At 40.9% G+C, this 18,402-nt stretch overlaps 1 protein-coding gene across 13 annotated transcripts in view; it reads left to right on the top strand.

Moving 5' to 3' along the window:
- Window positions 1-18,402, top strand: part of YAP1 (Yes1 associated transcriptional regulator) — a 105,265-nt gene that overhangs the window by 37,697 nt on the left and 49,166 nt on the right. For all 13 annotated transcript variants that reach the window (XM_049110047.1, XM_049110045.1, XM_049110048.1 and 10 more), the window contains exon 3: window positions 14,078-14,193. In XM_049110047.1, the coding sequence (XP_048966004.1) occupies window positions 14,078-14,193 (116 nt within the window). The remainder of the gene's footprint in view (window positions 1-14,077; window positions 14,194-18,402) is intronic.

Below are 18,402 nucleotides of genomic sequence, written 5' to 3'. Positions count from 1 at the left end.
TGGTGATTTTAGTCCTTCTCCACTTGGACTTTACTTCGATAGGCCGAGGCATTCCTGTTAAGCCTGTCGCTCTCAGGCTGTTTTAATAATTAGTGTCTGTCCAGCAGCTGCGTACCACTCAGTCCCAAGCAGGCATGGCCGTCCCTCAGCCCCGCCCCTTCTCACAGGTCATGCTCCACAAAATTTTGTATGACCCTTGCATACAGATCTTTTTTTTTTTTTAAGATACAAAGAAATAACTTATTTCATACTGAGGTGTTTGAGCCTTCTCACCTTAAAATCGAGGCGTTCTGGCACTATTTTAAAGAATCCATTATTTTTATGTAAGTATACGATATGTGAATTACAAATGAATTCCATAAATAAACCAATAAAGTTCCTGCTTTGGGAACCTCTGTTATTTATTAATCACTTTACTTACAGAAGGAGAATTTAAAGAGAATTAAAGTGAAACTCCCAATCTAGTAAACCGTGTCCTCATTAATATTTTAGATTCCTGGAGCTTGGACTTGTTTTCCATAAATTTGTAGATATTTGGCATCCTAATCCAGAGACTAGAGAAATGCTGTCTTCATGCACAAGAACTCTTACTGGAAGCAAACTCCTGAGAACGACTAACTAGGAGCCTATTCCTTGAGCCAGGGTCTCATGTAAAATTGGGGATCCAGCCAATTCAAAACAAAGGGGGAAAAAAAAAGAAACAGGCAAACCAAGAAACATTCTCTGAACTCTAGAGAACACACTGCTGGCCACCTGAGGGGACGTGGGTGGGGAAGGAGGGAAATAGGTGATGGGGATGAAGGAGTGCACCTGTCGTGATAAGCACTGGGTGATGTATGGTAGTGCTGAATCTCTATATGTACACCTGAAACTAACCTATAGCCCTTATATGTTAACTATTTGGAATTTAAATAATAAAACAATTTTAAAATTTTGCAGGTGTTATCGTCAAGTATTTATTTACTTTGAAAATGATTATATGGATAAAATGGTTTAGTAGACATTCAAAAAGTGAAGTATTGATTTGACTTATTGGAAGCTGAGGTCCAGAAAGGACAAAGGACTTGACAGTTTGGGTACCTTAAGTTCAGTTAGTAAACAGAGTGCCTTTCCACCACCTTGTCACCTTCTCTCTTCTGACCAAGGAATCCCTGGAGGCATTAACAGAAGTTCAGAGTTAGCCAAGTACCATCGTTTCAAGTGAAAACTAATGATTCAATAACAAAACATCAAAATCAAAATTTAATATAACATTTATTGTCATGTCCTGAAAGTGCAGTGTAGAATATGCACAAGTTATTTTGCTAATTTAGGTGATGGAAGACATTCTACAGTGTTACCAAACTGTTGTTTAAGGCAAGTGGTGATTGTATCATTTTCTTTCTTTCTTTTGTGTGTGTGTGATTGTATCATTTTCATCAAAATGGGGGGGGTTAGGGGTCCAGCAGTTTATGTTGAAAGTTGTTTGTGTTTGTTTTGGAGGCCCATCTGCCTCCTTTGCTCAGAAGTGTTTATTGTGGGTTTTCTAGATTGCCTTCCTGGTGCTCTACCATCTGGGAGGTGTTTCCCAGACTGTTGTGCTTGTCCTATATTAATATTTTGGGTAGCTGAAATTCTGTTGTATTAACAGTCGAGAACTTGACTGTAGTTGTAGATCCTAGGTGAATACAGTTCTAGGTTTGTTAGTAAGTGTGGTTTCCTCACGTAGACACAGGAGCCAGCAATGAGCAGATCCTTATTTGGAAGCCACTGGCGTCTGATGAGACCCACAAAGCTGGGGTAGCTTCCTTTGACGATCTGAACTTGTCTGTCTGCTCTATCCCTGCTCCAGAGTCCCAGGCCTCCTCCTGCCATGGCCAATGAGGTCAGAGTTGCTGCTCAACACACCTCTTGGCCACCTTGATGGGTTTTTTCTCCCACCCCCTTCCCCCAGACCAACAATTATCAAATGAGACGGTAGTCCTGCCAGGGTCTTTAAAAGGTGTGAGCAAAGTCACTTCATCTTGACATCTGACATGTACTAGTTTCATTTAACAATATTTGCTCAGGAATATGAGAAAGCCATCAGTCATCTTTTGAAGAGACTGGATTCTCTCTATCTGGCTCTTCTGAGTGAATAAATGAATTCTTATTTTATGTAAGGATCTCAGATTATGAAAGCATATGTAAAGTTGCTAGATCATTTACTCTCTGATCTCACTGTACTGAAAAATATTCCAGGTAATTCTGACGTAAGTGGTATAAGGAATAACATTTGTAGATGTTCTGTGTTCTTAAATTTCTTAGCTTTTTCTCCCCCTCACAGAATCCCAAAATGGTTTTTGTGAAAGGTGGATTTTACTGGTTTAGAAGAACATTTCAGAAGTGGATTATGAAAAAAAAATTTTTAATTTGGTCATAGTTCTGCCTTTTTTTCTGGTTTTTTTCCCCCTTTTCTTTCTTTTTTCTCTCTCTTTAAAATATTTAAGAGAGAGAGAGTGGTGGGAGAACAGCAGAGGGAGAGGGACAAGCAGACTGTGCTGAGACATGGGCCTCGATCTCAATGACCATGTGAAGTCACAACCTGCACAGAAACCAAGAGTTGGCCGCCAAACCAGCTGAGCTACCAGGCGCCCCTCTTTTCTCTTTCTTTCTTTCTTTTTTTTTTTTTAAGACTTTTAAAAATTATTTATTCATGAGAGAGAGAGAGAGAGAGAGAGAGAGGCAGAGACACAGGCAGAGGGAAAAGCAGGCTCTATGCAGGGAGCCCGACACAGAACTCAATCCCAGGTCTCTAGGATCACACCTTGGGCCAAAGATGGCACTAAACCGCTGAGTCACCCAGGCTGCTCTCTCTTTCTTTTTTTAAGGTGACTCTTAAGAAGGAAGCTAGCTAGGTAGGGCACAAGTCATCCTCCCAGGGTCCTGGGATTGAGTCCTGCATCGGGCTCCCTGCAGGGATCCTGCTTCTCCCCCCCCCCCCCCCCCCCCCGTGACTGCCTCTCTACCTCTCTCTCTGTGTGTCTCATGAATAAATGAATAAAATCCTTAAAAAAAGAAGGAAGCTAGGTAGACCCTAACTTAGAATCCAGGGACTTGAATTCTTGTCTTTGTTCATTTAACACAACTGTGAATCTCAGTATGTGCTGTGACATCATGAAATAAGGATACATAAATACTGCTTTTTGAATTTTGGGGGAGAATGTGTTCAGTCATTGTGGCATTATGAATAGAATGTCACTGGACGTAACTACAGGTAAAAGCCATCTGGGATCCGGATTTAGAGAACTTTTGTATTTATTTCAGGAAGTGTCCACTTGAGTTTTGGCATCATTCAAATGACTGCTCCATCCTCACCCCTCCCTGGAGAATAACCATTTCCAAGGGAGATGCATTTAAGCATGTCCCTCTTATATGACAACATGGTTGAGTCGTGTTTAAATTGATTTCATACTTGTGAGCAAATGTTAATTTTATTTAACCTAAGGGCATAGGGTCCGATTACAGTGGTATACAGTTTGTAGAGTATAATCAGTTGTACGTTTGCTTTTATGTGTTTCTGCCTACACTTGTTCATATTTTAGCCCAATTTTAATAGGCTCTAATGATAGCTCAGTTATTTAAATTTCAATTTAAGGTTCTGATTTCCAGTAATATAAAAACTATGTTATCCTAAGGGCTGAGTATGTAAGTCTTCTCATCCTTATCAAGAAATTCCAGTATGTGCACATCTCGGAATTTTGGAGGGTTCTAACCCTAGTCCCTGGTAGATCTATACAATTAGGAAAAGCATATGGTTGTAGCTTAGGAACTGTAGCTCATAGAAGGATGATTGAACACAATGTATCATTGTTCCTAGAATCAATTAAGCGTGTAGGTTTAGCTAGCTTGGGGGACAGCCTCTAGCATGTGACTATAAATAACACTTGCACAACAAACATGGGCTTGATAAGTGAGCCTAAGTCCAGGCTGACTGCCTACTTTCTAAATTTTAAAACCCGTCCTGCCATAATAGTATTTTGAGAGCCTGATAGCAGTAATAGAACTTTTAAAATTAAAACATTCCTCACATCTATTTTGTATTATTCCTGGTTTTCCAGACTTAATCTTATATTTGTTATTTCCTAAAAGTTAATTTTTCTTAATAAAAAAAAATCCTTTAGTTTGACCACTTGGCTTCTCATTAGATATTTAGGTTTTATGGTCTTACACATTTAAGTACAAATTGTCTTACTTTAAGAGGTGGTGATTTGGTTGCACAGGTGTCTCTAACCCTAAAAGCAGAGCGCACTTCTGTCATTGCAGTTTTTGTTTACCTTTGTTGGGAAAAACTAGCAATTTCTTCTTTCTTTTCTTTAAATGTGAGAGTGTTTTGTTTCAATACTTTTTTTTTTTTAAGCTTTTATTTATTAAGGAATCCCTGCTACTCTCATTGTGGGGTTTGAACTCACAACCCTGAGATCAAGAGTTGCCTTGCTCTACCAACTGAGCCAGCCAGGCGCCTTGGAAAAGTTAGGGATTTCTCTCCTTTCCCGTAACAGTTGAATTACAAGCTTGTGCAGCAAAGATGATTTCACAAATGTGCATTTTATTTGAGGGTTACTGTAAGCAGGTCACTTCTGCTAAATTTTTTGGTTTTTCCCTTTCACAACATGAGAAGGTCTGAAAAGTGTTTTAAGAGATTAAACAGTTGTCAGGTGTATTTTTAGAGAACGTTCCTGTTCAAATAGTTTATTAATTATGTTGTTAAATTCTTATAACCGATTTGTGGCATTGGTCATCACAGAATCTTGGCAGAGTTGTAAAGAACCAATTTGCTAGGTAGTTCTGGACAAGTGCAGACAGTTTAATAAGACTACATTGCTGGGGGAGGTACCTGGGGGGGCTCCGTAGGTGGAGTGTCTGCCGTCAGCTCAAGTTGTGATCCCAGGGTCCTAGATTTGAACCCTGAGCTGAGCCCCCATGTTGGGCTCCCTGCTCAGCAGGGAGTCTGGCTCTGCTCTCCTGCATGCTCTCTCTCCCCCCACTCCCTCTCAATTAAATAAATAAATAAATAAATTTTTTTTTTTAAAGACTACACTGCTGGGGTTTTGTGAAAGGTGGATTTTACTGGTTTAGAAGAACATTTCAGAAGTGGATTATGAAAGGAGGCAAGCAGTAGTATGATATGGTTAGTTCATAGCAACCCCATTTTTTGTTACTAGTTCTGGATTTTAAACAAAATTGCAACATTTGGCAGACTGACAGGGAGTTTGCAGTGACACTTAGGTGATACTTAACTCTGTCCACCCTCTGTCCCAAAAACACCAGGATTTGTTAAAGCACAGTTCTCCATGTAACTACTGCACTCACTTAACACCTGATGTAGAAGTACTGGTGTGTGTTTCTCACTGCCCCAAGAATCATGAGCACAAGATTTTGTCTTCTTTTTATTTTTATTTTTATTTTATTTTATTTTTTTTAAGATTGTGTCTTCTAACAATTTTGCTGACTGATGACTCACAACGTGCCACGCCCTGCAGGACAGTGGACCCTATTTAGGATTTAGGTCACAGTATTTCTTGGTAGCTAAAGAATAAACCAATGGAATAAGCTTTCAGTTCATTACATGGTTACTGAGCACATACATGCCAAGCACTATATTCATGTTTGAGATAGAGGGGGTGGGAGGCTCCAGGTCCCATGGGGAGAGGTACGTCATAGAGACATTCTCTGCCTGTAGTTTATGCTGCCGCTTTTTTTTTTTTTTTTTTTTTTTTTAAGATTCTATTTATTTGAGAGAGAGAGAATATAAGCTGGTGGGGGTAGTGGGAGAGGGAGAAGCAGACCCCCTGCTAAGCAAGGAGCTCCATATGGACTCGATCCCATGACCCCAGGATCATGACCTGAGCCCAAGGCAGACACTTCACTGCTGAGCCACCTAGGTGCCCTGTACTTCATGCTGCTTAATGCTGTCCATCCCATCAGCCCTTTTTAGCAGGAAATTGTTAGGAAGATGTTTCTTATTTTAAAATAAAATTCATGAGAGACTCTTAACTCTAGGAAACAAACTGAAGGTTACTGGAGGGGAGATGGGGGAAGGAGTAATTGGGTGACAGGCACTTGATGGAATGAGCACTGGTTGTTATATGAACTGATGAATCACTAGATTCTACCCCTGAAACTATTAATACACTATATGTTAATTAAATAAAATAAATTTAAATAAATAAAAATTCATAGGTAATCGAATTCATATGAAGTTAACTATATACATAATTTTTAAAACCAACATTATGTAATATGAATGAGAAATAGAGTAATTTATGATAAAATAGTATGTATATTAACATATATATTTAGATATGACTGTTTTAGAAGCTATAATAAAAGTAGTCTCATGCTTATGTCTGCAAGTCCCATGAATGTGACAGTTTTGGATAAAGACGAAGTGTGTTGAATTGGTAACTAAAAATACCAAGAGGATATTACTATTGATAGTGGGATTATCCAAACAGGATGTACTGTTAACAGATTCCCCACAAATCTAAATGTAGTTTATTGTTTTCCAGAAAATTTTGGCATCTAACTAAAATTGTACAAAATATACTTTATTTATGAAGTGGAGTCTTATGTGTAAAAGTGGCGTTTGCTTACATGAGTGTCTGGTAGGACATTCTAAAGTTGCTGAAGATTGCACTGCAGGAAACCTAGCGTCCAGCACCCTCCCCCGGTAAATATTTGCAGGACCATGATAACCAAAAATGCCATCACCACCCTCCCCCAGACTCCGTTTCTAAATTGAGAATCATTGCTCTAAATAAAAATGTCGGTACATTGTCAACTCAGTTGTTGAAAGTCTGCAATGCTCTTTGTTTTGTTTTCAATTAAAGGCATGGAATGGAGACCATGGCCAGTGCAGCCAGTGCTGTAACACACAGGATCACAGGGTCCTGAGGTCAAGCCCCACATGGAGTCTGCTTGAGATTCTTTCTCTCCCTCTCCCCCATCCCTCTCTTAAAAAAAAGGGAAGAAACTCATCAGTATTTTTTTTTATAACTATAAAACTCGTTTCCCATTATGTTGCTTAGGGTTCCTTATAAGGATTATGGATTCAGTATTTGATAATACAACATACAACCAACAATTTGAAGAGCATCTTTGAATTTGTGGGAAAGGACTTTGCAGGTACATAAGAAATGTTGCCCTCCCTGCCCCCCATTTGCTTTGGTTTATCACCATTTGTGTCTCCTTACCTGAGATCTGCCATCCTCACTTCAAAGCTGTTCTCTCTGTTCTGAACATCTTCTTGACTCGGTCCATCCCTCACTAAGTTTTTCCTGTTCTAAATATTGGACTAGCACAAAAATGAAGTCAGGATATATATTTGAGGGCCTTTTGTGTGCCAGGAACCACATTACTAGTCACTTTTATATATATTGCTGTATTTAGTCCTTGCAGCCCTGGGAAGGAAATAAATCATTCCCATTTAACTGAAGACAAACAGTTTGACAAAATGGCCTGCCCGTACAGAGCTGGGATTCGATCTGTGTCTGTCTTATTTTTCTTGCTGTTCCACAGAGAAGCTTCTGAGAGGAGGGATTTGCGTCCTGAAAAGTCAGGACAATCAAGTGTTTTAGAAAAGGCTAGTTGGTGGAAAGATGATCTGAAGTAGTCTCAAGAATTGTAGCAGATGTTTGAAAAGAATCAGGTTCATAATAGGCTTACATAGCTGTTGATTATATGGCGCTGATACTGATCTGCACAATGAATTTTTAAAAGAACTACAATGTCTAAGCCATTCTCTAGGGTTCACTTCCAAGTGGGCTTACTATTCACAGCACACACATTTGTGTTCATAGGTCAGTGTGATCATAAGGAAGAGTTACTTTTGGTAAACTTTGAGAGATGATTTGAAGCCAGCACTTGTACTGGCACTTAGACGCAATGAGAAGACAGTGCCTAGGTAGGCAACTTGCCTGTTACTGTGTCTATATCTTAAGTTATACCAGTGCCAGAAATCTTGTTTATAAATTTAGAAACAAAGTAGGAAAAACAAAAGCCAGCATAATTTTTTAGAGTACAAACCACTAATTTAAAGGAATAGAAATAGTAAACATAATATGCTCATAACCAGTTTATGTCTTTACCAGCGTCAGCAATTAACCGATCACTAGCATCCTCTAACAATTGTACATTTTCTGTAATAAAGATAATTTTCTGTTCTGATGGCCAAACTTGTTTGCTAGTCCTGGATTAGTCTTAATAGTTGAAGAATTGGAAAAGAAAGCATTTAGAAGAATTCCAAGTCTCTTTTTAAATTACATTCCTTGAAGACATTCTATTCTGCTCGAGTGGCAACTTTAGCATTTTAGAAAATCCTTTCCTATTTAGACCAGTGAGATGAGGTGGAAAGAGCACTGAGCTAGAAGCTAAAAGGTGTTTTAATTCCTGGCTCTGTTGCTTCCTATCAGTGTGAAGGAGGGCCAGTTCCTTCATTTTCCTGAACCCCTGTGTCCCATTTTAAGGAAATCGTTCTGAGGAGTGAATGAGAGCCATTGTGGTAGGGTCCATCCTTCAGCAGGGGGAGGTCTTTATTGTGCCCAGCCCGTGCTTCTCAGCACCCCAGACCCAGGTCCTCTTGAGACAAGCCTGCAGAAAGAGTGGTGACTTTGTTCTGCATGGGAAAGCTCAGGGTTTCAGTGGGGAAGGCAGCACATGGTCTCTAATATGTGAGAAATGTCTGTGGGACATTTCTTGTTTTTAAGTTATCTCTACACCAAGCATGGGCCTTGAGCTCACAACCCTGAGATGAAGAGTCACATACTCTACCCACTGAGCCAGCTGGGTGCCTTGTGGGATGTTTCTGACATTTAGAACCTGTGTGGTGGGCTTCCCACTCCTCTCCCCCTAGTATCCAAGGGATCTATGAGAAGTTATGTTTGTGTATCTGAAAGCCCTGGGAACTTTTCCCAACTACCATAATCCCTTTGTATTTGAATGGGAGAGACGCAGAGGAATGCGACCCTGGGTTTTTGTGCCAGATGTTGTGGCAGAGATTTCTGTCTCCTTGTGTGTAACTTCTGCAAGGGTTAGAGGAGAAGAGGTGGTGATGGAAAGATTAGTCTTAAGAAATCTAAATCACACCCCAGGTATGGTTTATCATAAGAGGTGTGGTTCATCATAAGAGGAAATCTCATGTAGGTCACCGTGCAGATGGTGCATCCATCCATTCTGAGTTAAAACCCAGCTCTGCTGCATGCAGGTCATCTGCCCTCGGACAAATGCCTTCATCTTAATACACTGTAGGTGGTTTTGTTTTGTTTTGTTCTTTTAGTGTTTGTTTGTTTATTTTTTTTCTGACTCCTAAAACAATGGCTGGTTATCATCCTCCCTGTTGAGTAATGGTCCTAGGGAGGAGAGTTTGGGGTCTCCCGATCATAGTGTCAAGGAGCCTTTTGTGTTCTTGTGGTTTCCTCCGTGCTTTGACAGTGTAACAATAATACTGTTATTCTTTATAAGGTCAGAATCCCCACATGTTCAGGGCCCAAGTTTGAGCTTAAGGGAGAATGTAAAGCTTCTGAAATACCTCAGTACCCCGTAGCTGCAGTTACCTTGTGGGACAATGCAAAAAATCTGTTTCTAACCGTTTACTTTAGGGTTTCTGCCCCTTTTGTGGTTCTGTATACACTTTGCTAAGTCATCCAACACGTGAGACCAAATTCTGCAGTGTAAAATAAAAGAGACAAAAGCCCGTGGGAAAGGTGGCTTGTGTGGACACAGGAGAGACCATTGCCCAAGCGGACCATTGCCCACAGCGCTTCTGTCTCATCTGTTCGGATGCTGACAGGTTCGTTCGTTGCCTGCCAGCTTTGGCTGCTCCACAGTGAGATCACCAACTTTATCTTGGTCATCAATCAGTCATTTTTCTTCTCCAAAATAATAGCAACGATCTACTTAAATATGTTGAAGGGGCTGTAGGATTTCACACTTATTTTCTTTTAGTAAGATCAGCATCTAGACTGTTCTTAGGAACATGATAAACTGAATCTTTAGTTTGTTTCTATGCTATGTATAACTGCATATTTTTAACTCTGGAAATAGTGTTTTATGAGTTTTTCTTAATTTTATCTCCTTGGTTTATATATTTTGATTCTGTTATTTATAATTTGACGTTTTTAGAATTAGTATAGTTTGACAATTCTTTTCAATCCTTTTTCAGATTAGTGTTTACATGAAGTCTTCATCACCCATGTTTTGAAGTAATACATGCTGCTTTAATATATGTTAAAGTCAGTTTGTGCTCCCCAAGCACTGCTAGGTCAGGCATCCCCCAGGTGCATCTGCTTCAAGCTGATCTAGTGGGATAGAAATTATATATTTATAATTATAATATATATAAAAATATATATAATTTATAGAATTATATTTCGTCTTATTCTGGCATCTTTTACTGAATCTTTAATACCTGTACCTTTTTATTCTACCCTTGTAGTTATTTGTGCATTATTTTTGTTATTCAATATGTATTACAAAGAGTTTACATTTTTGAGTGCTGTCCTTTTCATTTATTTGTTTGGTTCATAAATTATTCTCAGAATTCCTGGATGCCACATGCAATCCTCCTATGCCCTGGATATGTGATTTTGTACAAATCCCTGAGTTTTCTTTTCTTCATTTTAAAAAAGATTTATGTATTTTGAAGAGGAGGGAGAGACAAAGCGAGAGAATCCTCAAGCAGATGCCCCACTGAGTGGGGAAGCCCCATGTGGGGCTCAATCTCATGACCCTGAGAGCATAACCTGAGCCAAAACCAAGAGGCGTCCTCTGACCCAGCTGCCACCCAGGCGCCCACATCCCTGAATTTTCTATTTGAATAGTGGGGTTACCAATAATACCAGCCTCATTATTTCATGTTCTTCAGAAAATTGAAGTCCTCACCCCAAAACCCATTCTCCTCTTACCAGCCAGTGAAATTCTTTGCTTCTGCTGCATCCACCTCGGGTTATGATGAAAGCTGTGTCTACGTTCTCTTCTTCCTGCCCTCTGATGGGTGACTGTAACTCTTGAGCTCATCTGTTTCTTTCTTTCTTTCTTTCCTTTTTTTTTTTTTTTTGTTAAAGATTTTATATATTTATTCATGAGAGACAGAGAGGCAGAGACACAGGCAGAGGGAGAAGCAGGCTCCATGCAGAAGCCCAATGTGGGACTCAATCCTGGGACTCCATCCTGGGACTCCAGGATCACACCCTGGGCCAAAGCAGTTTATGCTGAGCCACCCAGGGATCCCAAGCTCATCTGCTTCTATGCACATTTATTTATTTATTTTTTAATTTTTATTTATTTATGATAGTCACACACAGAGAGAGAGGCAGAGACACAGGCAGAGGGAGAAGCAGGCTCCATGCACCGGGAGCCCGACGTGGGACTCGATCCCAGGTCTCCAGGGATCGCGCCCTGGGCCAAAGGCAGGCGCCAAACCGCTGTGCCACCCAGGGATCCTGAGCTCTAGATTTTTTAAAGTAAATGCGCCATTAGCATACTCTGGTACAGCTTTCTGGGGCTCTCAGCTATCTCACTGGGGCTTAAGGGCTGTGTCTGGAAGAGAAATTTTAGCATTTGTATTGCTTTTGTAACATTTCAGTAAAATGATCTTTGGAGAGCAGTAAGTGTGTTCTCTTTATTCAAACTCTAATTTATTTCAAGGAGAAAGAAGTTTTAAGAACAAATGTATAGGTTGGTGCCTGTATTACAGAAGTCATCAGAGGAGGTCTTCCTAAGCCCTCAGGTGGGGCCCTATTTGGTTATGAATGGATTAATAGGATTTTTGTAACTGATTAGTTTTTTGTTTTGTTTTGTAATGAGAGACAGGGGGAGAGAGGCAGAGACACAACACAGGCAGAGGGAGAAACAGACTGTCTGTGGTGGAGCCCAATGTGGGACTAGATCCCAGGACCCTGGGATCATGACCTGAACTGAAGGCAGATAGATGTTCAACCACTGAGCCATCCAGGTGCCCCAGTTGATCAGTTTTCAGGGAAACTCACCTGTTGAGTAGTTAGGAAACTACGTGCAGTGTCTTCAACTTGCTTCCAGTATTCCTCCCTCCTCTCCTGTACCTCTCACAGGCAAGGGGATTTTAGGAAGTACTCGACAAAAGGAGTAGGTAGGGGCACATACTTTGAAATTGAAGATCCAGTAATAATCACTTGGCCATTTCCTTACCTGGTTTCTTAACATTATATAGGCAGTGAGAAACATTTCTGTAAATTTTGTTCTTGAGGATTGTAAGCTTCTTTTTAGTACCATTGTATTAATTACCCCACAGGTATTGCTTGATATCTGTAAGCATGAGAAGCAGTACGTATCTAGAAGGCATTTTATGGTTTTGTTTGTGTAGTGGCTTATATGGAAGATTGGAAGGGAAGTGGAATAGGCTCTTCCTGAGTCTGATAAGGACCCAGTCTTCTGGAAGGAGGTGCTTCCATGGCAGGATGGAAACAAGGTTGTGCCTATTGTCTGGGCCTGAGCAAATGCTAGTGCTAGTGCTAAAAAGCATATAACTGGTAGGGGAGTGTGCTGGTAAGTTATGGTTCGAGAAATTATATGTTCCACTAAGTAAATAAATACTCTTAGTATTTATAGTTGGTCTGCAGGAACCCCGACTTGACAGGTACCCTGCTGTTCGGAAATGGACAGGCCTTCCCTGTGTTCATCCCCTTTTCTTCTTGCCTGGGAGGTCAAATCATTCTCCCATTGCTAGTAGATAATACTTGAGGTTCATATCATTCTAGCCAGAGTGCAGTGATCCTTTCCTACTGATAGGAGTACCATTCTAGTTCATTTCAGAAAAGTTAACGAGAGTGTCGTTTCCTTACCATTGTGACACGAGAGGATTCGAGAAGAGAGAACTCAGAAATTGAAGCAGCCATACAGAAAATGATTGAGGGTAGGACTTCTTAAAAATAACCCTTTATTTTTGGCCACTCCCTATTCAAAAGTAATGTTAGTTTATGATTGTTTAATAATAGGAAAGCCTAGCATTAGCAAGGCAGAGTTCTGTAATTTAGCCATCTGGGAACAAACACTGAAAATGACGTCTGTCCTTCCCGTGTTTTCAGCATATGCACACATAGGCTCAAACTGTACGTTACTGTATTACAAATACCTTCCATGTTATTAAATATTCTTCTAAAGTATTTTCAGTAGCTGCATTGTAGTCTGTCATACATTCTAATATTTAGAACCAATCCCTTTCATTAGAGATTAGCTGGCTTTCAAGTTTTTGCTTTTATAAATTATACAGAGAGAACTTTGATCAGTGTTTGAGTATGTCTCTGGCTATTTCTATTTCAGGATAATTTCTTATGTAGTTTCACATATACAGTGTTTTTAGCTTGTTTCACTAAACAGACTTTGCTGGAAGAAGAAATCTCTGAATGATCCTGTGCTGGATTCTGTGCTAGAAGCCTGGTAGTCTTATAGTTCACAGAATCTTTAACCCTTTGCATCCAGTTTATAGATGCACAGATGTTTGTGCACGTGTGATAAGATGTTTTGCAGTAGTAACAGGATGCAGTATTTAACATCTAAATGTTTTATTTAGCAACTAACAGACCTTTGACAATCATGAGGTAGTGAAAACTTACAGATGAAGATTTTCATTTTGTTTTGGCTTTGGAATAAGCCAATATTTAGAATAAGACTTTTTCATTCTTTTGTGGTTTACTTAATGGGCTTTAGTTCTAAAAAGTATTGTTAATTGGCATTCTTAGCTCCCAGAGAAAAAAGTGGGTGATACCCTTGTGAATTTGGGGTTTTGGTCAGATGACTATCACAGATGATTGGTTTATAAATCATCTTTTATGAGAAGCAGATAGTACTAGTCCCAGGGGTGAAAATGATTTCCCTTCCCTTAACATTGCCAGTGTGGTTTCTCAGATCTTGCTGGGATAGTATCTAGGAAATGTGAGTAGAGCACATGGCACAGGGGTGAAGAAAGATTGCAGAGGAAAGAGAGTAAGCGCCCTGGCCTGCCTGTGTGCTCCAGCGCAGTGTGCTGGTGGCTGTTCTGAGGATGTGTGTGTGTGGTCTAACATGCTGATTTGTTATGTCTCAGTCACATCGATCAGACGACGACGTGGCAGGACCCCAGGAAGGCCATGCTGTCCCAGATGAGCGTCACGGCACCCACCAGCCCCCCAGTGCAGCAGAGTATGATGACCTCAGCCTCAGGTGAGTGAGACACTTGTCCCAGCACACCCAGCAAGGCTTGTGCATGCATAGGATTCTCTGCACAAAATGGTAATAACTCTTTTAACAAAACTGGAGCTTGGGTGACAGTTCATTTCTGGTGTTTTGTTTTTTTTTTTTTTTTTTAAGTTTCACTTCTGAAGTCAGTATGTCAAATCTCTCATTTGCTCAATTTTGATTTGCTTGTGTTTGACTACTGCTTTCTTTTGTCTTGAAATTGGGTGTTTCTTCCTTCCCTTTGTAATTTGGATGGGAAGCCAAGTTCTGGTGTTCCTAACTACCTTGTATTTATTTACTTATGTATTTAGATTTTATTTATTTATTTATTTGAATGAGAGAACACCGCTTGCGAACACACATGAGCTGGGGGAGGGGCAGATGGAAAAGCAGGCTCTCCCAACCTGGGGCTTGATCCCAAGAACCCTGAGATCATGACCTGAGCCGAAGGCATATGCTTCACAGACTGAGCCTACCCTTTAAAGCACATATTTATTCTGCCTTGAAAGTGACTGGAGGGTAGCAACATATAAACTCCAGGCGTCTTTCTGAGGTCTAGTGTGTGTTATTGAACACATTTTCACCCTTTTAACAGACAGCAGACCTGAGTATGAATTTTTTTTCTTATTTGGCAATGTTTTTAAATCTGCTGTTTTTCTTATCTACATAATGTGGATTTCAGTGCCCATTACTAGAGAGCGGGAGATATGAAAAGACATAAGAGAGTAAATGTAAAGCTTTTATTTACAGTTCTAGTGCAGAACAGATAGTCAGTAGAAGTTCATTACACCCCTAGTCATTAGATGTGTGTTTACATGGGCCCAAGGCCATCATGCCCTATCCTGCATCTTTGTGCACAGGAGGAACAGGTGCTCCCTCCTCAAGGAAGATGCAGCTCCAGGACTGGCATCAGGGCTTGGAGCCTTCGATGTGGTTCTCTAACCACTTGTCTGTGCCCCACACGTCACCCCCTTTGCTGAGGTCCCCGGTTCAAAGCACAGGTGGCAGCCACGGTCACGAGCAGCACTTGGGACCTCGATGGCTTTCTTCTCACAGTGCATCCATTCTCCTCGCCAGGCACATGGACCAAGACAGCATGGGCAGCTGTCCTGTAGGTTTTGTCAAACAGCAGCCTTTGGAAAAGAGCTGCCAATACATGGGGGTTCTTACCATAGGTTGACACAAGGGCTCCTTACCTAGAGAGCTCATAGACTTAGAAATGTCCTTCTGGGGGCAGCCTGGGTGGCTCAGCGGTTTATCGCTGCCTTTAACCCAGGGTGTGATCCTGGAGTCCCCGGATCGAGTCCCACGTCGGGCTCCCTGCATGGAGCCTGCTTCTCTCCCTTTGCCTGTGTCTCTACCGGCATGCAGCCCAACGTTGTGGGTAGAGATTACTTTAAAAAAACAATTTAAATTACTTGAGATGATTGCCCTGAAATTATCTTAAGCATATTATGCCTTTAGCACACGATCAGCCCTTTGATGCCTGGTTAGGATCTACATATTGAAGCGTTTGTAAACATTAGTGACTTTTGTGTTAAACGTTTGGAAATATAGACTTGGGAGAGAGAAATGTATTCTTCCTTTACCCAGTTTTATTGATATGAAGATACTAAATTTTTAATAGTAGTTTGATAACAACGACCTGCAAGATACCTGAATCTCAAAGCACCAGTAAAGTCAAGAAAGTAGACTCTTTTTTTTTTTTTTAAGATTTTATTTATTCATGAAAGACACAGAGAGAGAGAGCGAGGCAGAGACACTGGCAGAGGGAGAAGCAGGCTCCATGCAGGGAGCCTGACGTAGGACTTGATCCTGGGTCTCCAGGATCAGGCCCTGGGCTGAAGGTGGCGCTAAACCACTGAGCCACCCAGGCTGCCCAAGAATGTAGACTCTGATGATCCAGAGATAATTTGATGCCCAAGGGCTGGTAACTATTAGGACTATTAGAAATCATAAGCCTTGATTTAAATTAAGCAGTAATTCAATTTTTTGCCTACTTTTGGTAACAATCTAAAGTCAAATGACTTATCACAGGTACATTTTAAAAGATTTGTTGTTTTTATTTGGCTAATGTCCACATCTAGCAGGGTAGCACTTTCACATTTCCCTCTTAGGAAAACCTGTGTGGAATCCCAAGGGAACACATCACGATGGGTAGAGCAGATGCTCTCAATTGTGAAGGTGTGAGGGGTGCCAAGCTCCTCCCCGCCAGCCTACTATGTCCTCCTGCTTCATGCAGTCCCTGCACCAAAAACCAGTCAGGGAGAGATGCTTACCCAGAGAAATGTTAGGCTGACAGTGAGTGTGGTACGGGAGAAGCACAGGTAAAAGTAGATGGAAGATTTTTAACCTTAAAAAGTAAAGAAAGGGTGAGAGGTTGTGGAGGGAGGTTGCAGGGCTAACAACAGGTTTCGGAGCTGGTAATTCCTGCTTCCTGTTTGGTAGCTCAGCAGCCTCGAATTATACCTTTCACCTCTGGAGTGGAGGAGGATAGAGAAGATGGAGAGTAAGGGTTCAGGTGAGCAGGATGGGCTTGAAGCCCAGCTCTATGGCTCAGGGCCTGTGGGGTCTTGGGCAGGCTGCAGGAGGGGGCCACAGACCACAGGGGCACGGACATGGGCAGAACCGCAGCTCCTCATGGGCCCAGGCCCTCCTGGGGACACAGTGACACAACAGCACACCCTGCTTGGGGTAATGGCTGTGTAGATGGTACCAGGTCGATATCACCTGATCTGATGGTTTACATTGTATTCACTTTCTACAAACAGGGAGCCACTCTTCATTTACAGTGATTTTTTTTTTTTTTTTTTTTTTTTTTTTAATCACCAAACGTGAATCATTGTGTGAACCTTTTACAGATTCTGTTTGGTTTAGATGGTGGAGTGCTAAATATCAATATGATTTTCTTCTTCTCATTAAAGTTAAAATTGTTTTGATTCTTCTGAAAGTTCTTGACTGTTCTAAGATGGAAATTTTGTGGAGCTAAAGTCCAATATATGGTAGGAGATAATGCTAAAGTATATTGAACAGGAATAAAACCATGACAAAGCCCAGAGTCAGAGCAGTGAATGGAGTAGGAGAGCCCGTGTATTTTATTAGTTACTCTCAAGCTCCTATCCCAGATATCTTTTTGTAAACCACGGTTGCATTTTTCCCCCCTCAAATCTGGAACTGTACATAAATTAAGAAAAGATAGCCACAGGAAAAGGGAAAGTAGTAAAAAACAAAAGCCTAATAATCAGAACCAGTGTAACTTATTCTCAGGAAACTTGGTTTGTTTTACATAGTTTGTGTCTTGATTGTGATTTGATAATTAAAGTTAGAAGAATGGTTAGTAATACAACAAGAACTGTATTTTTAATTCAAAAACAAGGAGCAGTCCACTTCATGACTAACAGTTGTGTATGAATGGTGAGAACTGTGAAGATGAGAGTACTGGGAAAGTGGGGACTTAGTGGGTTGAGGGTGTCCAGGCAGGCGGCCAATGACCAGAGCGGCTGTTTCCATGTCTCCTCGCATATAGTTCCTCTGTGGTCAGTGGTAGGTCCCATTGTGTGCCGCACACACTGTCCACCTAGTTGAGGTGCCTCCAGGACTGCTGCCTCTCCAGGACTCTGCTGCCTCATGGGGCATGCTACCTCCTGCACGATCAGCCCGTGGCCTCTGATGTGCTCAGACGGTGAGCGCTTTTCCTTTGTCTTCTGGGGATCGTTTTTAATGTTAACCCACTCCAGTCATGACTGTTAACTTCAAAATGTTTTCCAAATAATATTAAAACTTAGAATCACCTGGGTAAGGTGGCAACATTTGGCAGATGGAACAATAGATATAAATTGTCTTTCTGATATAAATTGTTGCCTAATATAAATTGTCTTTCTCGATTCTGAGTCTAACTGAAATAAGCTCCCAGGGCAAGGGTCATTCCCCCCCCCCCCCCGCCCCCGTCCCCAACTACATATGCAGAACCCTAAAGTCAGTTGCTCTGGGATAGAATTTTGTGTTTCTGTATTGTATGGGCCTGTACAATCTATAGCATTTTTTAAAGTATTTGTGTCTTCATTCCTTATTGAAGAAATCCCAGCTAATCATGTTGAAAGGTAGATAAGGGGAGTTTCTTGGTTCTTCAGTGGCTGGAGATCAGTATTTCTTGTAGTAATTCCTTCCTGTTTTGTTTGCTTTCTGTGAGAGGCT

This window comes from Canis lupus, chromosome 5 (assembly GCF_003254725.2).
Source record: "Canis lupus dingo isolate Sandy chromosome 5, ASM325472v2, whole genome shotgun sequence".
In the NCBI taxonomy this organism is placed as follows: domain Eukaryota; kingdom Metazoa; phylum Chordata; class Mammalia; order Carnivora; family Canidae; genus Canis; species Canis lupus.
This window is presented reverse-complemented; position numbering and strand designations above follow the sequence as displayed.